Here is a 23,507-nt window from a genome sequence, read left to right on the forward strand (position 1 = left end):
GGCGTTCTAGATTTGTGCTATTTAAACGTCTCTCTTTATCTTATCATTAATTCTTTGGAAATTTAAAAAGACAATGTTAGAAAATACACGTGAAATTTCTTCTGCAGTTTCCTAGATTTGTTGCGGAAGATCTTATCCGATTCTAGGGTCTCAAGTTGTCTTTTGTTTTACATGCAGGAGATACATAGAGCAGAGAAGAAATGGGGCTGGGACTTTGTATAAATAGTGCCCACAATTCCTTCTGGCCAGCACATCTCTGTGGTTCTCTATGTATCAGAATGTTGGTGATCCAACTTTTTCTGAACTCTCTCCCTCAACTGCTATTCTAGAGCTTGTTAATCCTTGTCAAGTGTTTCCCTGTAGCAGTCGAGGCGAGGGGGTTTCGGAAAATGTTGGCTCCTCAGCTCTTAATTACTCCAGGCTGTTTGCGTTAGGTAAGGTAAGAACAGCTCGATCTTTCCTTCTTTCGTTGCTTAAGAACTAATCTGTGGAGACTTGGAGTCTCTCAATTTGTCATTTGTCTTACAAAAAGAGATAAAGCAGGAGAAGAAATGGCGTCTACACTGTCTACAAAGAAATCCCATAATTCCATCTCCTCAGCACTTTTCTTCAACTGCCATTCTAGAGCTTGCTAATCCTTGTCAAATGTCAGGTGGTTCATTGATGTAGGAGTCAAGGTGGGGTTCGGAAATGTTGGCTCTCAACTTTTCAACTCCCGGCCATTTGCAGCGGGTAAGGTAGGACATGTTCTGATAGCTATCGTCACATGAATCTTCAAATCCCTTGAGATTCGATTCAAGCAGATCAAATAGTCCACCAACACTTATTCAGTTAGGCCACCAACCCCACTGTCATGGACCCCAAAAAAACAATAATAATAAACGGGCCTGAACAATGGGCCAGTGATCGAATTGGGCCTCAACACCTAAATGGTTAGATTTTGACTAAGTCAAGCCCGTCTCGTAGAAAACACGGATTTCTTCCTTCCAAATTCCCAAACAGCCGTCACATCAACATTGCTTGTCTTTTGAACGTGGCGTAATTTCATTGGTCCAATTCACGTGGCACGTGTTGTGATTGGTTGAAACAACACGACGGCAAGTGTCTTCAGGATCCAAACTTCACTATATATCTCCACGATAACACGAAAAATAGCAATCTCGCTCATTTAATCTGGATTGAGATCGAAAACAATCGAGGTTAGGATTTATTTAGAGAAGAAAGGAGTAAAAATGAGAGAAGCAAAACGTGTCTCTCTCCGATTGGCGATTGTGTTGCTGTTAGCTTTCATTTCTTTCAATCAGCTCTTTGCTGAAGATGATACGGTAATTACTATTATTAAATAGCTTAATCACTTCTCTTAATCTGTTAATTAATCACTTAAATGTGTTTTTTTTCATATTTGACGATTTTAATTTCTCTCTGTGAGTGTAGATCTTGTATGAGTCGTTTGACAAGTCCTTCGATGGAAGATGGATTGTTTCAGAGAAAGAAGGCTATAACGGTAAAAGGAACTGAGTGATTTACATTTCTATTTATTTTGGATCTGAAGTGTGTAATTTATATTTTGTTCCTTTTTCTTTTTCTTTTTATAAAATTGGATTAGATGATTAAATGTAAATAATAATGAATAGGTTGCTTTGATTGACGGAATTGATTTGATAATATTTGGTCAAAACTTTATCTCTTATAAAATTTATTAGGTCTTTACTTAATTAACTGAATTTATTTCAGTTATTTTGCCGTTCACAATAATTTAAATATTTAAAAAGAAAAGGAATTATATTATATTTCTCTGTTTTCTTTTTGGAGTAATAATTAAAATATCTGATCTTTCAAAATTAACGTATATGGTTAGATTAGACCTTAGAATAATAACAATAAAGCCATTTTGTTTACTGAATATGGAAATGTGTGTTGATGTTTTGTTGTGGGTTTTTAGGCGAGTGGAAGCATGAAAAGAGTGAGGGGCATGATGATTATGGGCTTCTTGTGAGTGAGCCAGCTAGGAAGTATGCCATTGTGAAGGAACTCGATGAGCCTGCGAGTCTTAAGGATGGAACTATCGTTCTCCAATTCGAGACTCGCCTTCAGAAAGGGCTTGAATGTGGTGGTGCGTACTTGAAGTATCTAAGACCCCAGGAGGCTGGGTGGGTGCCCAAGGGTTTTGACAATGAGTCTCCTTATTCAATTATGTTTGGGCCTGACAAATGTGGAACCACAAACAAGGTTCACTTTATCTTGAAGCATAAGAACCCGAAGAGCGGGGAGTATGTTGAGCATCACCTCAAGTTCCCGCCTTCAGTTCCACATGACAAGCTTACTCATGTGTACACTGCTATCTTGAAACCTGACAATGAGTTGCAAATTCTGGTCGATGGAGAAGAGAAGAAGAAGGCAAATTTCCTTTCATCCGAAGATTTTGAGCCCCCACTTATCCCTGCCAAGACCATCCCTGATCCAGATGATGTGAAACCTGAGGATTGGGATGAGAGAGCAAAGATTCCTGATCCCGAGGCAGTGAAGCCAGATGACTGGGATGAGGATGCACCTATGGAAATTGAAGATGAGGATGCTGTTAAACCTGAAGGATGGTTGGATGATGAGCCTGAGGAGATTGATGATCCTGAGGCAACCAAACCAGAAGATTGGGATGAGGAGGAAGATGGTGAGTGGGAGGCACCCAAGACTGATAACCCAAAGTGTCAGGAAGGCCCAGGTTGTGGTGAATGGAAGAGGCCAATGAAGAGAAATCCAGCATACAAGGGAAAATGGCATGCTCCACTTATTGACAACCCCAACTATAAGGGCATTTGGAAGCCTCAAGAGATCCCAAACCCCGACTACTTTGAGCTCGACCAGCCTGAATTTGAGCCCATTGCTGCTGTTGGTATTGAGATCTGGACAATGCAGGATGGCATATTGTTTGACAATATCTTGATTGCACAGGATGAGAAGGTTGCATCCTCTATTCGGGATACAACATGGAAGCCAAAGTTTGACGTTGAGAAGGAGAAAGAGAAGGCTACCGAAGCAGCTGCTGGTACAGATGCTCTTGGTGGCTTCCAGGTAATGTACTTCACAGTCTTTTCTTCTCTTGTTGTTTTTATTGGTTGCAATGTTGGGGTCATGATCTAAGCGATCATTTTAATTCTTGCAGAAGAAGGTTTTTGAAATCCTTTACCAGGTTGCAGAGATTTCTTTCTTAAGCGAGCACAAGGATAAAATTATTGTAAGTCATATTTAACTTGGTTAATTCGTGTCTAAAATTTGCGGGTCTTTCATGAATGTCTCCTCAATTATGATCTTTTCGCGCAGGAACTCATCGAGAAGGCAGAGAAACAACCAATCATCACAATTGGTGTCCTTGTCTCCATTGTGGTGGTCATCCTCACCGTTTTCTTGAAGTTAATTTTTGGTGGAAAGAAGGTGAGTTCGTTGGTTCTGAAACTGCAGTTAGCCTTCTTATTTTCTGCCATTTTAGCAGCTTTTTTCGTACGTGGATATTGATTCCGGCACATCTAGACTGATGTTTGTGTCCATTGTGGGTGTAGGCCGCGGTGGAGAAGAAACCCGAACCAGTTGCCGAGACATCCAACACGGAAGGAAGCAGTGAAGAGAAGGCAGAAGAGAATGAGGAGCCTGCTCCTGCTCGTAAGAGGCAAACCAGGCGTGAGACTTAAAAAGACGATGATATATCAGTTTTCACTTTTTGTAGAACTCGAGCTTTAGTTGTTTTTGTGGATTGATTGCCTTCATGGCTATATTTTTTCTTGTCATGGCTTGTCATGGATCAAACATCACAGATGTATCAGAGAGTGTAAATGATTTGATCTGTCAGGCTCGTAACAGACTGACAGTTAGCCATCCTAAAATTAGCCCTTTCTGTTTTATTTTTAGCTGTGGAATTAATACAATACGTTTTCTTGCCATGTTCTCTGCTACTTGATAAAAAAATAATTAAAAAATATTATTTTAATATATTTATAATGAAAAATATTTTTAAAAACAATTACTTTTAATATACGAAATGTACTGAAAGAGTTGAGTGGTTGTCTTGTGTTTGCAACTAGTTGTGTTGAGAGTTCTTGCTTGCATGCAGATGAAAAATATTTAATTAATATTTTTTTGAAAATGTATAAAAAATGTTTTTTTTAGTTTTTCATTTTAGTTTTTAGAAAAATATTAATTTAATATTATTTTTTTAAGTCAAGCCCACTCAAACGTTGTGTCTGAAGTATAATTTAATTAATTAAAGTTCTGAGAGTGGCGAGATGTTTAGTCTATCTCCTCAACAGGAACAGCTGAGAGGTTCCACAAGCCTATTTAAGAACCTTCTGCCCGGATTTATGTGTAGATGTTAAGTTCTTCCGAGGTCCAACGTTGTGTCTGAAATATATCTCATTTTAAGTACTCGACTCAAAACTTGAGAAGGGGAAACAAAGTCACCATGCAATAATCACAAAAGAAAACAACTAAAAGTATATTTCTTGTAGTCTTTGACAATATTTTTCTATCCAGCTACACTGTAATAATACTTTTGCTCTTCCAAAAAAAAATCACAAGCCTTGGTTTTAGGGTGGTTATTTGATAATTATACGGGGGTATTTATATCTTTTTGAATAATTTTAAATAATTAAATGACTTAATTAACTTTAATTTCAAAAAATAAAATAAAAAAGTTGACAAATGATATTTTGGTCTTTTTATTTCTAAAATATAGTAAAATTCAACTTCAGCTTTTACAATAAATCAAAAAAAAACATGAAAGATAATTTGATCTTTTTATCTTGAAACATCATTTTTTCAATCAATACAGTTGCTAACACGTGTGGGAGGCGCCGTGTTCTTTGGGTGATGCATGCAGTGCCTTCCAGTTACCAAACAAGCCTTGTCGTTGTGTTTTTAGATGCGACGTCATGTTCTCTTCCACCAAGCACGGCATGTGCTGTCGTCATTGTGGTGATTTTTCGCCTATTGTCTTTTCTCTTTTTTTTTTTATTTTCTCTCTCCTCACAAAATAAATTTAGTCCTTATTTTTTTTTTTTTTCTATTTTTTTTTACCCTTTTACATAATGGTTATTTTTTCAATTTATTGCTTTCAATTCTAATTTGGCATATTTTATTTTTTTCCAATTTGGTTCTAATTTGTTTGAATTTTTTATTTTATTTTTGGCCTTTTTGTGAAAGTATTGTTTATTTTCAAATTAATCCTCAATTCTAATGTTTTTTAATATAATGTTTTTCAATATGATTATTCTTCTTTTAATTTCTATTTTTTTCATTGATTTTTTTGTCAAGGTTTTGGTGATTTTGAATTTCATCACTCAATCCAAGTTTGTTATGTTTTGTTTTCTCTAAGTTGATCCTTGTACTTTTGATTTTTTTTTATATACTTTTATTAATTTGTTTTTGTTTTCAGTTTAACCCTCTAATTAAAGAATTATGTTAATCCTCTAATTTTTTTTTTTTTGTTTTGATTTTCACCTTCATTCTTTTATTTGCTATTTTTATTTTAAATTCTTTCGTGTAATTGTTTTTTCTCTGATTTCATCATTCGGCATTTAATTTGTTGAGGATTGAACTTCTTTGTTTTTCCTTACATGGTGTTTTTATTCTAATGACCCGTGTCACGGGTTTTAAAAGTTATCTATCTTATACCTTTTCAAACTCAACCCAAGGATCAACCCGGAGTAAGTCTCAAGTCACGAGTCAGGTGGATTAACTCACAACAACCCAATTTTTTTAAAATTTATAACTGTAAGAATGACATTGTTTCTTTTTTAAAAAAAGGAAAAGGGTCAGTGGTTTTTTACTAGGTTTTCCTAGGGCTAATTGGTTGGTCGAGACTATAACTCGAGTTATTAAATTTGTTTTTTTTAAAATGCCTTTTGCAGCGCCTAAACATTTTAAGAAAAAAATTAGTATGAATTCACAACATAGTCTCCACTAAAAAGAGAAGTGCACTTTCTTTCAAAATAAATACATAAGGAAAAAATAAATGTGATAGTTGGAAAATAAATATATTTCTTAGTTAATTTTATGTTTTTTTATTTTGTATTAATAATTTTTTTTTCTCTATTTGAAGTGAATAGTTTTTATAGTTTATTTTTATAATTCAGTATTACTACGTTGTAGTAATCTTTTGACAAGTAAAGATTTGAATGATTAAAAAAATATTTTAATTGTTTTCATATATTTATAGTGTTATTGATCTCTTAAGTGTTCTGATTTGTAACAAGCTCTTTATCTTTCACTCTCATTTTGTGTTAATTTTTTTATTTAGAATGATGTTGTTATTTTTCTATAAATATTTGTATCAAGAAATCAACTAGAAATCTAATATAAAATACAATCATTTTATAAAAAAAAAGCTATTAGTCCCATTCAAGTTTTCATGATTAGATGTCGACAAATCAAATTTAAATGTTAAATGTAAATTTGATCGGTGCATAAAGTTATTATCTTATTAGGCATGTTTTGTCCTTGAAAGAAGGCTTGGATACCCTTTTATGGATTCTGGTGAGTGTTTCTTATTATAGTTGAAAGAGATTGATACTTTTAAAAGTTCAAGATAGTTGAGATTTTTCATTAATAGGCTTGTCGTGAGCTATAATTTTTTTTCCCTAACTGACAAAACTAATGTTTCAATTCCTTTCACTTAAAAACACATGATAAACACCTCCACAGCATCAAAAAAAAAAAAAACCCATCTATTAACCCAAAAAAAAAAACACCGAATTAAACTGAGTATTTTAAAAAAAACATTGAAATTCAAAATAATCATCATCAAACTTCTCTTATCAAATGAAACTAATTAACATCAAGTTTGATTTTTTTTGTTGATGAAATCAGTGTTAATCATGATTTCCTCTCTTCAACTGGAAGCCAACAACCTCCTCTCTTCTCTCTCTAAATTAAAAATTAAAAATTAAAAAAAAATAAAGTTTCATAGTAAAAATAAATTTCAAAAATCTACAAAGACCAAAAATATATCATTGGAAAAGTAGTAGGATCAAAGTTAATTTTTTAAAAAAACTTTAAAACTACAACTCATTTTCTCCATCTTTTTCACCTTGATCCTTTATCTTTTAAATTTGTCCTCTTCTAGTAATCTTACATAAATTAGCCTTTAATTTAGTCCACAAAAATCAAAATTAAAAAACAAAAAAAATTGTTGGGATGAAAAAAGAAAACATTCTGAACAATTAGTCTAGAGACGATCCGTAATGTAATTTACAATTTTACATTGCGAATCCCCATGCTTTTGTTAATATTACTGATTTTAGATTCTAATTGACTAACATGTTTTTGTTGATATCAACTTGTTTGTTTTTGTGTTTTAAAAACGCTTTTAAAAAAATTAATTTTTTTTACTTTAAATTAATATTTTTTAATATTTTTAGATATGCATTAATATTAAAAATAATTTTTAAAAGAAAAAAACTATATTATTTTAATATATTTCTAAATAAAAAATATTTTAAAAAGTAACCATAACCACAACCCACAACCATATAAGCTTCATATAATTTCATGGGCTAGCTTTTAAATTGTTTTAAGCCATTGTTGTGTGAGAATCATGCCTCATCTATACCTGAGCCGTAGCTGGAAGAAGTACTATAAATGGTGTTTGAAAAACATGAGCCTAAAAGTTTGAAATCTTTATTGGAAGGATAGGATAGAAGATGTTTGATATTATAGTAATTATTTTTTAAAATATTATTTACTTAAAAAAATATCAAAATAATAAATTTTTATTTTTAAAATTTATTTTATACATCAACACAAGATAATTTAAAAATATTAAAAAAAATAATTTAAAATAAAAAAGTTAAATTTTGACAAAGAAACAAGTTGAAACTTATTCCCAAACACCCCAAGTGCCAGACCAACTTTCCAAAACCAACTTTTCTCCCTTAAAAAATCATTAAATCATTAAAAAATCAAAAGAATTTATAAAATACCATTAAGATTCAAATAAAATTATATTTTTCACCCTTAAATATCCAAATAAATTAAAAAGAAAAACTAAATATCAGTTGAAAAAAATGAACAAATAGATTAAAAGAAAAACCAGGAAAACAAATCCAACCTAAAAAGCACTTCAAGGAGGCGCTAGCCTTGAGGCCTTGCGCTTCATTGAAATCCAACGCATGAGGCTAATAAAGGCGCGCCTCTTGACAACACTGAATAACGAGTGAACTGTGACGAGTCCAATTGATAGATAATACAGATGCATTATCAACTTTGTTGAACAAAAATTGTTTATAACGTTGCAAATAACGACTGAACCGACTGGGTGCTGTTCACCTTATTAAGATGTGTAAAAAAAATTGTTCGCTCACCTACAAAGAAAATCTTAAACGAAAATAAAAGGAGGGAAAGAAAGGACAAAACTGAAGTTTCAGCGGAAACATCTCCTTGTTCTCTCATCCTACAACTTAAAACTCATCGTAGCCCAGTCGGTTTTTTTTTTATCATAATTTACCTGAGGTAAATAAATTGCAATCACCTACGACCACCGGTCTTCTTAACAGGAAGGACATCCTCGTCATCTGACTCGATATCTCCATGCACCCACAGCCCACGCCTATCAGCCCGTGCTTCATCCTGGAATTTTTCCAAATTTTCTAGCGCCACCTTCCTTTCCATCGAGTCCCACTTCCTCATCTTTTCTATCCTGGCAAGCCCTTCCTGAAATATCCATGAAATTAAATTAGCCTACAGAAAATGTACTAAATGCTTGCCAAGTTTCCTGAAATATCCATGATACGCACATGGTGTCGTTTACTAAACCTTCACCTGCTATTAACTACAGAGATTTTACCCAATGACAAGGTGATTAGTTTTCCTGAAGTTTATGGGAGCCAGTGTTCACAAGACGTGAAAAAAAGCTTTTTCACAAGGTTTAACATTTATCCAATCATCCTTGAAGAACATGAAAAACATTACTCATACCTGAACTAGGGCAGCATTTAAGCTGATCTCTGAATCAACAGCGACCAGAGTTACAACAACAACTGGCCCAGTTCCCTGGCCTTTAACTTTCCCTCCAGAAGCATCCCTTTCTTCCACCTTTGCCCTTAACTCTTTTGAACTGTTTAATGTGTTATCACTAAAATACTGAGCTGCTTCTGGACCACAATCATCCTCCAAGCTTGGAACTTTAATGTACGCTAAGCTGCACAGCTGAGCAAGACCGGGTGCCGCTGACACTGATGGATCAAGAGGCCGTATGTGACTGTATGGAACCTCCTCCTGATTGCCATAGTCAATGTAGAACACCTCAAACTTGTCCCTGGGAGACTCAACGCCTCCACGAGGTGCATTCACAATCTTCACAAGTCAAACAGGAAATTTGAGATCGATCACGATGAGCATTTATAGGAATGACATAGATCCAATGATCTTAACAACAAAGATAAATAAAGAAACTATGATTCTATTAAACCAAGTGATGAAAGCATAACATCTACAGAACAGGAGATGGGGACATTCAATCGATGAAAACAAACTGTGAAAGTTAAACTACAGTTAAAATTTAAGCTTTGATTGGATAAAAAGTGGATGAAGATTGAAACTAAGTAGGAGGCTAATTCTCACCATTGCTCGGTTCCATGAATTATCTGCGCTAAACTGAGCAAGCACAATGTCACCCTTCTTGGGATTAAAAGCACCAATTACAGGAGCCTCTTGGAGATTGAGGGAGGCAAGCTGTTGCTGAATAGAGGCTATTTTCTTATCCTCAACTATCTGGACATAGAACCTACCACCATCCAAGACTTCTGTAACCACTACCTGAAAATAGATATTAAAATGGAAATATCAGAGATTGTTGTCTGACATATGAAAGCTATGTCATTCAATAATATCTCCACTACCTTGAGCACTTCTTTCTGTTTGCTTTCAACAACAGGACCACTATTGATTTCCTCTCCTTCAACATAATTCTCCCAAATCTGCAAGAATTTTCAGATTTTTTACTTGGTGATACAATAATCAAGAAAAGAACAGAAGATGCAGTGCATACTTAATGCATTTTTCAAAGAAATCTTTTGAAGATTAATAAGACATGATAATACTTCTTACCTTCAGTTTCTGCCTCTTGGCGGATTGCTCAGCCTGTTCAAGAAGATGTGCATCAGGAATCCTATCAGTGCCAAAGGAAGTTTGAAACCTTGCAAGGCCAGCTTCGAGAAGAGTCACTGCCATGTTAGTCCTTGACTCCCACAAGGATCCCAAGAAAGTTCCGGTTCTATCAACAGTTTCCACTTCAATCTGTGTGAAGGTACATTCATCAGAACAAGGAAACAAATCAAGTGGCAAAGCAACCAGATTGAGAAAGGTAAAAATTATACTTCAACATCTCTCTGCATTATCTTTCGTCTCATAAGAGCTATTGCTTCTTCTGAGTAGGGTTCATCACGACCAGGACATCTAACACCAGAGAATGAGAAAGCAATGCTACATGTTTCCTTGGGAATCAACAGTTTAAAACGATGACCACTAAGGACGTATTCAACAACAGCAGATATCCTCCTACTTCTGTGCAGGAATGGCAAGAAGTCTTTTGCTTTCTTGGATGATGACTGTAATAAACACAAAGAGTTTATATGTTAAGACCATGCAGTAAAAAAAGAGATTGCCTTTAGCACAATTATTATAGTTCTAACCGTGGTGAGGTCTGTAATATGCATGACTGGAGGGTCCTTTGCAGAATGAATCCCTTTCTTTCCAGCAATAGCTCTGGATTCAGCAGCAAGAAGGGCATCATAAAAGTTTGATCTTTCCTCAAAATCTCTATGCCGAATCACAGTGCCAAAGCCACGAGAAACCACTAGCTCAGCAACATTAATCCCAGGTTGCTGGCCAGCAGCAGTGGATGGAGCTGTCGAGGCTTCATCACCTTTAGTGGGAGACAGCAGAAAGATTGATCCAAAATCCATAACTCTTGCATCTCCAGGAACAGGGGCAGCTGTGGGTCCATCTGTCATCTTCCTAGAATATTCCATTCTCACATTCACCTGAAAAACAAATAATCATTATATGTGATGGTTTTTTCAATCATCAGAATGAAGAAGTTGCCATAGCTTCCATACTTGTCGTCCAATAAGGCGTGTCCTCAAAAACTCCTTAGCTTCCCGGGCATAAGGAGCAGGTTTTTCATCTCTACGAGGATTACCCATTTTTGGACACCTAATGCTTGAAAGATTGACTCGTCTCTCTGCCAATGGACTGCCATAAGGCACAGAATCGTCCGCCACAATGACACAATCACCACTTACAACCTCCACTACCTAAAGAAAAAACAAAAGTAACTGAGAAGAAATCTCTACTAAATTAAAGATGAATTAGCATGAGCAAGGAATGGACCAACTGCTACCTTTCCAGTAAAATTCTGATCATGGATTGCTTTTGAATTTGTAGCAGGGGGTACATAATTAGTCCAGAACCTCAATCGACTTTTTTTGGCTTGCAGTTCTGCAGTCTTCAGCTGCCGTTTAGCATCTTCTTCCATCATGTTTGCACTCCATTCAACAAATTTTGCCAAACCCTAAATTAGGAGAGGAGGTAGAGAGAGATTCAGAATACCCATATATCTGAAGGATACTGACAAATACTATTAGAAGCAGTAAAGCATCCAAACATGAACAGTTATTCTTAAAACTGAGTATTGGAAACTGCATCAAAGCCAAGAAGGTTGTCTCAAACCAGATGCCAGCATGCAAAGGGGGAAATGTGGCTCAAAAGAAAGCAGGAGTGGGGGCAAAGGACCATAATTTTACTATCAATAAGCAAACCACATAAAAAATAGAACCATTTCCACAAAATCCATTTTAATTTTCATGTGCAGTATATAATCAATCAAGCCTTCAAAGACATAAGAAACCATTAATATGCAACAGAAAACCCGAAGCATATAAGCTCCGATATTTCTCTAAGGTAGCATGAACTATTGACAATAGCTCTAGATTTACAAACTCTGCAGGAATCTAACTAAAGCACAAACTACATCTTTCTTCCTTTATATAGCAACTAACCAAATACAAAGAAAACAAAAACAACATTGTACTAAACACATGTTCCTGTCTTAGGTGAAACATGTAGATGGAATAAATTCAGTTCCATGTTCAAAATTCTTTTTCCATACAAATACTGCACATGCGTGTTTTTACCCTATTCCCTAGTCTGTTTCACAATGATTGATCCCTCCATCCTGCTCAGTAAATCTCAAACCTAGAACCTATTCAGACCCTTTCAACCTTTAACTCCTGGCACTTGATCCAATGCCACAAGGCTGAATCCAGAAGTGAATGTTCACAAGCTTGCATCAAATGACTGAACAGGCCAAGGCAATGTAAGGCAACTCTTTCATTAGTTATATTACAAAGCATTAATTAACATCAATGATTAACATAATGGCACAGCACATACATTTTCAACAAGCTCTAGTGCCAAGTCCTTTGCAGATTCCCCATCAGGATAGTATACTGATCCAATCAAATTGCTGAACTTGTCAACACCTTCCAGAACAATGCGGACCTATAAATTCAAATAGAATTTAGACGGTATCTGAAAAAATGCAAATAAAATGAAAGCTTAAAACAGGATTTACTTACATCCCTGTTCAAAGTACGTAGCTCTGTAAAATATTTGGCTTCCATCCCAAATGGATCAGGAGCAACTTCTGGAGGAGCTGCTGAGGCTGCAAGTCTCTGTGCAGATGTTAAAGGGGCACGAGTTTCAGATGTGTCACCATTTGTTCCATTAGAGGTTGTTACAGTTTCACCAACAGTTTCTATTGCAGCTCTTTTACCCATTGATGGGGCCTAATTTAAGGGGATTCAAGTGTTAGGCATTTATGGACCATGCACCATCACCAGCAAATAACACAGATGGGCAAGGAATAGCTCAAGGTATAGAAACATTGCTAATCAGTTTGCAATAACCATACCTGTATTCCAGCAACAAACACTTGAACAAATTGAAAGTCTGGAAGCAAGTAGACACGGATGGTACTGCCATCACGAACCTGCTCCACAATGCATTCCATGGGTGTTCCCTTGTTTGCAGCTAGCAGACCCATAGCATCAAAATTACTCGAATCACCAATGGCAGAGGGGGGTAGATTTCTGATCGATGCCTCTGAGGCTCCTGGTGCCTAGGATCAGAAATAAGAGAGGACTGGGCATTAAGTCAAATTCTGTCGCGTAGATTTACATTCCAAGAACATGATTGGAATTCTTAAAGCAACTTGTCCAAGTCTAGCACATAATTATTGAGGTCACTAAAGAGGCTGTATTATTTTTGTCCTGAACTCAGAAACAAGCCCAGCTCAACTTCAAAAAAATCATGCAATTAAATAATTTAGTCTTGACCGTTCAGATCATCTGTACTGTGACTGAGTCCAAGTCACATCAAACAGTAGGCAAAGCAGATCTAGCCAGGAATAAAATTTCAATTTTCCCTATTTGAACTCAATGGCAGAAAAATTCAAAAGGCTATCTTGTATCTAGTAAGGATGATGCATCCAGAAAGGTGCAACTACCCTGTGTGAATGTGAATCATCACTCAATAACCTCTAATCATAGCTACTTGATAATAAATAGATTTTTTTATTAAGGTAACAAGAAGTGTTCTGTACTGCTGTACTGTGTGTAAGGAACCATGCACCGGAAATTAAAATTTATCATGCGTGGACAGGGGGAGCTCACCTTACTCCATCTGCCCAGACCCTGCTGTTTTGCTTGCTCCTCAAGGCGTAGGAGCTCAGCAAGAAAAGGACTAGCTTCACCTTTTTGCTGACCCTGCTCCCTAACCTGAACATAACAGATTCAGTATGATCCCGTACAAAAACAAGCAAAAAATCATATCAAGGTAACCTGTCAAAAAAAAAAAGATCCACCTTTGCCCAGCCTTCAGAAACAACCAGCAATGCAACATTTTTTTCACCAAGGAACACAGAGCCGAATTCTCTGCCAATGGATGGAACAGCGTAATCTACCTTGAAAGTCACTTCCTGTGAAACCAAAAGAAAGTTCCACATATCAAGCATAAGTTGATAAACCCAAAAAAAAACATCAAACAGAGGAAATATTTCAACAGCATTCACCTTTCCTATGCAGAGCTTCCTCAAATACTCTCTGCTGTTCCAGGCAAATGGCTCATCTACACCACCTCTGCGAGCCTAACAATCAGAAAATGAACATAAATTCACAAAATTAAACTTGTAAAATCAGCTCAAGGTCTAATTTCACATTCATGAAAATATAACTCTAGCAATTAACACCAGACACAGCATTACAATCATAAAACCTCTCGTACACAATCTTTTCAAATTTATTAGCGACTCCCAATCATTTCAGTTAAAACGTGAAGAAAAGCACAAGCGTTACCAATCTCGGGGCAATGAGAGAGGACAAAGTGATAGTCTTTTCCGGTGGAGGGCCAGGCTTACTGCTAGTCATAGCCATTATCACCAAGCTATCCCCTGAAGGAACTGCTTTCACTTTTCCTCTGTACCATCCTGTAGCTCCAGCTGTTGACGTCGCCATCCTCAACAGCTAAGATCTACAAATTACAACATCATTTCCATCCATAAAGTTTATCAGACTTCTCGCTACTCCAGGATAGTTACCATAAATCATGAAAAATCAAAATTTAGCTCATAATTAATCAATTAGCATGATCAAACACTGATTAATTTTTTCAAATCAAAACAAAACAAAAGCATATAATAAAAAAAATCAAAACTTAGCTCATTGTTAATTAATCAACATAATCATCACTTATATTATCGATCAAGCTTTTTTATTGATTAAAAAATAATCACAGCAACATGCAAAATCAAAAAAATTTAAAAATATAGATCATTAAAGTAACCAAAAACACCAGATCCATTACATTGAATTCACCAGAATTAAAAAAAACTACACAAATCATCACATGCATCACTGTACAGTTACTCGATCTGCAATTCGAATTCGATAAACATTACAAAAAACAAAATTGAATCATAGAAACCACGAATTAAAAAAAAAGATCAACTGGTTGATCGTCATGAGATAAGGAAAGATCTGTCAATTGCAATTACCTCGATCTCTCGAGATATTATCACAAGAAAATGCTGTTTGTGCTTTGAGAGAAGAGAAACAGAGCGCGAGAGAGATCAAGAGAGGGACGGCGAGACAAAGAGAGAAACAGAGGGAAGGAGGGAGGCTACAAGATGTCAAATATAAAAGAGAGGAGGAGGAAGGTGACAGTGATAATACCCTTGTTTTTTTATAGAAATTACTAGAAATGCCCCAAAAAAGAATTGGAGAGAAGGAGATATAAATGTGTAGTAATTAAATTTACAGAAAAGAAAATCTCTAAAAAGTTAGGAGGATTGGATTGGATTGGATTATGGGTTTTGGGGGTTTTTTTTATAATTTAATGCCTTTGTCTAATCTCTTAGGACACGGAGGGAGGAGGGGGCTATTACCGTCTCACATCGATAACGCTTAAAAACTTGGTTGGTAAAAATCTCTTTGATGATGTACCAAATTTCAACGTGTAATTGCCTTTGTTGGTGGTTTTGCCTGTCTTAGATTTTAATGACATCTTAATGATAGATTAGTATAAGTGGGTTTGACTAATTTTTTTTTAATGAAAATGAGTCCTAATATGATCGACACGCGATGTCACGATATCAATATATGTATAAATTTAGGATGTTATCATAATTTATAGTAATAGTTTAAAAACTATGAAATGATTCAATTATGAGATTTTAATTTTTAAGATTAATATTGAATGTGAGAAAAATAATTTTAGTCATTCAAGTTTGATATATATAAAAAAATCTTGTTTCGGTTTTGTTAGAAGGCTTTTTTAGAAGTTTTTTGGTTAGATAATTATCAATTCTCTGATTTTATTTAATAATATCCGTAAAAAAATATAAAATTTAATAAAAAAATTAGCTACAATGATTTTGATCAGATCAATTTTATATGTGTCGTGTGACGTCACAATTTCAACGTATGTTATATATAAATAATATGATATCAATGCATGTTATGTATAAATATAGTATGCTATCATAATGTATGGTAGTAGTTTTAAAACTATGAAATGATTCAATTATGATATTTTATTTTTTAAGATCGATATTGGATGCGAGAAAAATAATTTTAGTCATTCAAGTTTGAGAGAAAAAAAACATCTTGTTTCGGTTTTGATAAATAGCTGTTTTTTAGAAGTTTTTTAGTTTGATAGTTATGAATTATCTGTTTTTATTTAATAATATATGTAAAAAAATATAGAATTTGTTAAATAAAAAAAAGTTTTAGCTACATTGATTTTGATCAAATCATTCTTATATGTGTCATGTGACGTCACAATTTACGTATGTTATGTAAATAGTATGGTATCAATGCAAGTTATGTATAAATATAGTATGTTATCATACATCGTAGTAGTTTTAAAACTATGAAATGATTCAATTATGAGATACTAATTTTTAAGATTGATATTGGATGTGAGACAAATAATTTTAATCATTCAAGTTTGAGAAAAAAACATCTTGTTTTGGTTTTGATAAAAAGCTTTTTTTAGAAGTTTTCTAGTTTGATAGTTATTCATTATGTGTTTTTATTTAATAATAACTATAAAAAAATATAGAAGTTAATAAATAAAAAAGGGTTTTAGTTACATTGATTTAGATCGATCTTATCATGTGACGTTACAATTTCAATGTATGTTATATATAAATAATATGATACCAATGCATGTTATGTATAAATATAATATGCTATCATAATGTATGGTAGTAGTTTTAAAACTATGAAATGATTCAATTATGAGATTTTTCTTTTTAAGATCGATATTAGATGCGAGAAAAATAATTTTAGTCATTCAAGTTTGAGAGAAAACAAACATCTTGTTTCGGTTTTGATAAAGAACTATTTTTTAGAAGTTTTTTAGTTTGATAGTTATCAATTCTCTGTTTTTATTTAATAATACATGTAAAAAAATATAGAATTTGTTAAATAAAAAAAAAGTTTTAGCTACATTGATTTTGATCAAATCATTCTTATATGTGTCATGTGACGTCACAATTTATGTATGTTATGTAAATAGTATGGTATCAATGCAAGTTATGTATAAATATAGTATGTTATCATACATCGTAGTAGTTTTAAAACTATGAAATGATTCAATTATGAGATACTAATTTTTAAGATTGATATTGGATGCGAGACAAGTTATTTTAGTCATTCAAGTTTGAGAAAAAAAACATCTTGTTTCGGTTTTGATAAAAAGCTTTTTTTAGAAGTTTTCTAGTGGATAGTTATTCATTATGTGTTTTTATTTAATAATAACTATAAAAAAAATATAGAAGTTAATAAATAAAAAAGGGTTTTAGTTACATTGATTTAGATCGATCTTATCATGTGACGTTACAATTTCAATGTATGTTATATATAAATAATATGATACCAATGCATGTTATGTATAAATATAGTATGCTATCATAATGTATGGTAGTAGTTTTAAAACTATGAAATGATTCAATTATGATATTTTATTTTTTAAGATCGATATTGGATGCGAGAAAAATAATTTTAGTCATTCAAGTTTGAGAGGAAAAAAACATCTTGTTTCGGTTTTGATAAATAGCTGTTTTTTAGAAGTTTTTTAGTTTGATAGTTATGAATTATCTGTTTTTATTTAATAATATATGTAAAAAAATATAGAATTTGTTAAATAAAAAAAAGTTTTAGCTACATTGATTTTGATCAAATCATTCTTATATGTGTCATGTGACGTCACAATTTACGTATGTTATGTAAATAGTATGGTATCAATGCAAGTTATGTATAAATATAGTATGTTATCATACATCGTAGTAGTTTTAAAACTATGAAATGATTCAATTATGAGATACTAATTTTTAAGATTGATATTGGATGTGAGACAAATAATTTTAATCATTCAAGTTTGAGAAAAAAACATCTTGTTTCGGTTTTGATAAAAAGCTTTTTCTATAAGTTTTCTAGTTTGATAGTTATTCATTATGTGTTTTTATTTAATAATAACTATAAAAAAAATATAGAAGTTAATAAATAAAAAAGGGTTTTAGTTACATTGATTTAGATCGATCTTATCATGTGACGTTACAATTTCAATGTATGTTATATATAAATAATATGATACCAATGCATGTTATGTATAAATATAATATGCTATCATAATGTATGGTAGTAGTTTTAAAACTATGAAATGATTCAATTATGAGATTTTTCTTTTTAAGATCGATATTAGATGCGAGAAAAATAATTTTAGTCATTCAAGTTTGAGAGAAAACAAACATCTTGTTTCGGTTTTGATAAAGAACTATTTTTTAGAAGTTTTTTAGTTTGATAGTTATCAATTCTCTGTTTTTATTTAATAATACATGTAAAAAAATATAGAATTTGTTAAATAAAAAAAAAGTTTTAGCTACATTGATTTTGATCAAATCATTCTTATATGTGTCATGTGACGTCACAATTTATGTATGTTATGTAAATAGTATGGTATCAATGCAAGTTATGTATAAATATAGTATGTTATCATACATCGTAGTAGTTTTAAAACTATGAAATGATTCAATTATGAGATACTAATTTTTAAGATTGATATTGGATGCGAGACAAGTTATTTTAGTCATTCAAGTTTGAGAAAAAAAACATCTTGTTTCGGTTTTGATAAAAAGCTTTTTTTAGAAGTTTTCTAGTGGATAGTTATTCATTATGTGTTTTTATTTAATAATAACTATAAAAAAAATATAGAAGTTAATAAATAAAAAAGGGTTTTAGTTACATTGATTTAGATCGATCTTATCATGTGACGTCACAATTTCAACGTATGTTATATATAAATAACATGGTATCAATGCATGTTATGTATAAATATAGTATGATATCATAATGTATGGTAGTAGTTTTAAAACTAAGAAATGATTCAATTATGAGATTTTGTTTTAAGATCGATATTGGATGCGAGAAAAATAATTTTAGTCATTCAAGTTTGAGAGAAAAAAAACATCTTGTTTCGGTTTTGATAAATAGCTGTTTTTTAGAAGTTTTTTAGTTTGATAGTTATGAATTCTCTGTTTTTATTTAATAATAGATGTAAAAAAATATAGAATTTGTTAAAAAAAAAAAAGTTTTAGCTACATTAATTTTGATCAAATCATTCTTATATGTGTCATGTGACGTCACAATTTACGTATGTTATGTAAATAGTATGGTATCAATGCAAGTTATGTATAAATATAGTATGTTATCATACATGGTAGTAGTTTTAAAACTACGAAATGATTCAATTATGAGATACTAATTTTTAAGATTGATATTGAATGGGAGACAAATAATTTTAGTCATTCAAGTTTGGGAAAAAAAATCATCTTGTTTCGGTTTTGATAAAAAACTTTTTTTAAGAAGTTTTCTAGTTGGATAGTTATTGATTCTGTGTTTTTATTTAATAATAACTATAAAAAAATATAGAAGTTAATAAATAAAAAAGGGTTTTAGTTACATTGATTTAGATCGATCTTATCATGTGACGTCACAATTTCAACGTATGTTATATATAAATAACATGGTATCAATGCATGTTATGTATAAATATAGTATGATATCATAATGTATGGTAGTAGTTTTAAAACTAAGAAATGATTCAATTATGAGATTTTGTTTTAAGATCGATATTGGATGCGAGAAAAATAATTTTAGTCATTCAAGTTTAAGAGAAAAAAAACATCTTGTTTCGGTTTTGATAAAGAGCTGTTTTTTAGAAGTTTTTTAGTTTGATAGTTATTAATTATCTGTTTTTATTTAATAATAGATGTAAAAAAATATAGAATTTGTTAAATAAAAAAAAGTTTGAGCTACATTGATTTTGATCAAATCATTCTTATATGTGTCATGTGACGTCACAATTTACGTATGTTATGTAAATAGTATGGTATCAATGCAAGTTATGTATAAATATAGTATGTTATCATACATGGTAGTAGTTTTAAAACTACAAAATGATTCAATTATGAGATACTAATTTTTAAGATTGATATTGAATGTGAGACAAATAATTTTAGTCATTCAAGTTTGGGAAAAAAAATCATCTTGTTTCGGTTTTGATAAAAAACTTTTTTTAAGAAGTTTTCTAGTTGGATAGTTATTGATTCTGTGTTTTTATTTAATAATAACTATAAAAAATATAAAATTTAATAAATAAAAAAGAATTTTAATTACATTGATTTAGATAAGATCGATGTTATAATGTGATGTCATAATTTAAAAGTATATTACATGTAAGTATGTTATATGTAAATAATATGATTATATTAATATATAGTTGTTGTAATTAATATTAATAGTTTGTAAATGACGTTCTAACTCAATCATATGATTTTAATTTTTTGGATTTGTGATTTAATAAGAGAATTAATTGCATCAACACGTCGTTGTTATTCAATAATATCCATAAAAAAAGTAAAAAAAAAATGGTGAAAGGAATACTTAACCTTCTCGATTTTGATTCTATCGATAGTAAATCTAATTTTGTCAGTATGCATTGTAATTGACATTAGCTATTTGTTAACCACTTCCTAATTCGATCACGTGATTCCAATTTTCTAGACTGATACTGGATAACATAAAATTAACTTTATCTATTCAGTTCGAAAGGAGAAAAAAACAAGTTACCTTCCGTGTCTCTTTTTTACCTCTTGATATTCAGAAAAGGCATATTTTTGGAAAGTAAAGTTTGTTTTTAAAAATGTTTTTTTTAATTTAAAAAAATATTAATTTTTTTTAAATCAATATTAATATATTAAAACTATTAAAAAATACTAAAATTTTTTATTTTAAAGCAAAAAAATATTCAAATTTTGATAAAAAAAAAAAATAGGTTACACCATAACCCAAAAGAGATTTAAATCGTTTTATAACTCAATCATAAGATTCTAACTTTCTAGATCAATCCCTGACAAACAAAAATCAACTATGATCTTTCAAGTCCAAAAAAAAAATCTTTCTTTCAAAAAACAATTCTCTCTCAGTGGTTTGCTAAGCAATTGCATTAACTTTTTTATTTTAATTTAATAATATTGATTAATAAATTAATATTTAATTCTCAAAGTATATAAACAAATAGGATACGCTTTTCTAATCTCATTGACTAGGAATGATTAATTTCACAAAAAAAAAAAAAAACTTCTTCTCCGAAGGTGAAAACAAAAAGAAAAGGGAGCAAGATATGTGATCTTTTAAGAAAAAAGTTATAATTTACATTTTTTTTGTTTAAATCTATATTTTCAAATTACAATCACAAAAACAATTAAATTTTATTTATTTATATGGCATAATGTGACGTGATTTGTAATTTGTGTTTTGTTCTAACTACAAATTTAAAACTATTTAATTAATTAATATACACCATAATATTTTGTTCAAATCATAAATTTAAAAGCATTTTGCTAATCAATACACATTACTATTTTGCACGAGTCTCCTTGAAAACTTTATTTTAAAATCCTGATCAATAAAAAATTATAATTTATATATATATATATATTAAATCTACTTTTTTAAATTACAAGAATAAAAGCTATTTTAATGTTAAATACACACATAATACAAATTATGTTTAGATTTACTCTCTACATTAGCATCAAAACTTGAACTTTTAAAAACAATGTAAGAATATGTAAGAATGGAGTCAATCAATGACATATTTAACTTTGATATAAGATGGTTTGAGAATACATGAAATTAAACGAAAAAAAGCTTAGATAATTTGATCGTGTCTAATTTGTATATCCTGCTTAGTTTATTCCGCATGGATACATGATCACCATGCATCATCAATTCCCCATCCACATCAAGGTGATTAAAATAAGGCCCTGTTTCTTAATGACTATAAAAAGGGTCTTTATCAGTGAACAATTAAGTTATTATATTTCCGTTTAATCACTAATAGTCCTTTTCTTTTCACAAATCACCGATAGTCTAACAGAGATCAGGAGCAAAATAACTCGGTCAAAATATACCCCTTACAAAAATATTGTCATCAAAACCAACTTAAATATATTTTGTCAAGAAAAGTGGGCATTAACTATTTATGCCCACAGGCATTTTTTTTTGTTCAACTGCTGACACGTTTTTACACATATTTATCGAACCCACTAAACTTAGAGCATGTTTGGGCACGTGGTCCAACCCGTGTTCCCAAAAAAAAAGGAATTTTTTTAGTGCTTTTTGATTATTTTGATATGCTAATATCAAAAATAATTTTTAAAAAATGAAAAAACATCATCTTGATGTATTTCTAAGCGAAAAACACTTTAAACCATAGCTGCTACCAAAATCTCAAACAGACCCTAGCCTTCGCTTTGTATTGCGTTTCAAACGAGGCTCTGTAAATTTTATTTTTATATTTTTGAATCGTTTTGATATACTAATATAAAAAATATTTTTTTTAAAATAAAAAAAATATTAATTTAATGTATTTTCGAGTAAAAAAATATTTTAAAAAGTAACAGCTGGTCTACTCTCAAACACCTAACCCACAATCTAATCCAAGTAAAGTTTTATTTCAAATTGTTTTTAACATTGATTTTGTTAAATTTAAATTACCTAATAAATTGAGTTGAGCAAACATAGATGACCTAAAAGGTTAATATAGTCAAATCCACTAAAAAACGACCGGGTCAAAACCATAAATTTCTTTTATGAAAAACGGAAACTACATTGTTTTTAAACAAGGAAAAGAGACCGGGTTGACCCGTGACCAGTAAGTTGACTGGATAACCAAATGACCCAAGTCCGAGACCATATCAGGCTCCAGACCAGTATGACAACCATGCTCTGACGCACCTAATTCACAGTAATTACCACAAAAGCAAAGGCGAAACGTGAAAGAGACAGTCTTTAACTCTTACACTTTTCAATCTGTACTATTTGCGGTAAAAAAAAAACAGACACTGTTGGGACTCACTGTGATGACGGATGAGTTGATCATAGTGAAAGGAAAAGCAGATGAATTTGATTCTGTTTTCTGACGAAATTGTTACCAGTAGGGGTTGATGCTATCTCTCTTCTCCTCCTGACAGCAGCGAGTGATAGCACGGGTTAGCATGTACATATTTAACACGTGCACGGTACTGGTATCCTGTCTTCGGTGTCCTTTTTGCCAGAACATTAGGATAATGCGATAAATTTCGATGGAGTAAGTTATAATATAGTCCTTTTTTTTCTATGATTTTGTAAGCTAGTCCTTCTTATTTTGAAAATCATAAGCTAGTCCTTTAGCTAGAGTTGACTTGGAGTACTTTTCTAAATGTCCGAGTTGCCCTTTTTAAATAAACTTTTATCCTGCTCGTAACTAGCGAGATTGGAAAACTTGATTAGAAATGAAGGAGAATTCAACAGTAATAATAATAATTAAGAAATAACCAAGTCACAAACTAATAATAA

General features: G+C 31.8%; 2 protein-coding genes across 3 annotated transcripts; one reads left to right on the forward strand and one right to left on the reverse strand.

The window, feature by feature from the left end:
* Positions 1–1,127: 1,127 nt before the first annotated feature.
* LOC7456666 (calnexin homolog) lies at positions 1,128–3,932 on the forward strand. The gene is made up of 6 exons (XM_002321732.3): positions 1,128–1,325; positions 1,435–1,504; positions 1,943–3,069; positions 3,161–3,232; positions 3,319–3,429; positions 3,555–3,932. The coding sequence occupies exons 1-6, from the start codon at positions 1,233–1,235 to the stop codon at positions 3,681–3,683; spliced, it is 1,602 nt and encodes a 533-aa protein (XP_002321768.1). The 5' UTR covers positions 1,128–1,232; the 3' UTR covers positions 3,684–3,932.
* A 4,288-nt stretch (positions 3,933–8,220) lies between these two features.
* On the reverse strand, positions 8,221–15,263 carry LOC7456667 (ribonuclease TUDOR 1). 2 transcript variants are annotated; one of them, XM_002322276.4, is made up of 17 exons: positions 15,098–15,263; positions 14,400–14,574; positions 14,117–14,191; positions 13,910–14,023; positions 13,719–13,823; positions 12,959–13,165; positions 12,624–12,833; positions 12,439–12,546; positions 11,387–11,557; positions 11,103–11,300; positions 10,677–11,027; positions 10,362–10,592; positions 10,093–10,281; positions 9,885–9,962; positions 9,607–9,801; positions 8,962–9,339; positions 8,221–8,697 (listed from the first exon to the last, which is right to left on the reverse strand). In XM_002322276.4, the coding sequence occupies exons 2-17, from the start codon at positions 14,556–14,558 to the stop codon at positions 8,512–8,514; spliced, it is 2,955 nt and encodes a 984-aa protein (XP_002322312.1). In that variant the 5' UTR covers positions 14,559–14,574; positions 15,098–15,263; the 3' UTR covers positions 8,221–8,511. The 2 variants fall into 2 exon arrangements, with proteins under 2 accessions (XP_002322312.1, XP_024442223.1); XM_024586455.2 differs by lacking the exon at positions 15,098–15,263 and having other exon boundaries at positions 14,400–14,589.
* Between the last annotated feature and the right edge of the window lie 8,244 nt (positions 15,264–23,507).

This window comes from Populus trichocarpa, chromosome 15 (genome assembly GCF_000002775.5).
Source record: "Populus trichocarpa isolate Nisqually-1 chromosome 15, P.trichocarpa_v4.1, whole genome shotgun sequence".
NCBI lineage: Eukaryota > Viridiplantae > Streptophyta > Magnoliopsida > Malpighiales > Salicaceae > Populus > Populus trichocarpa.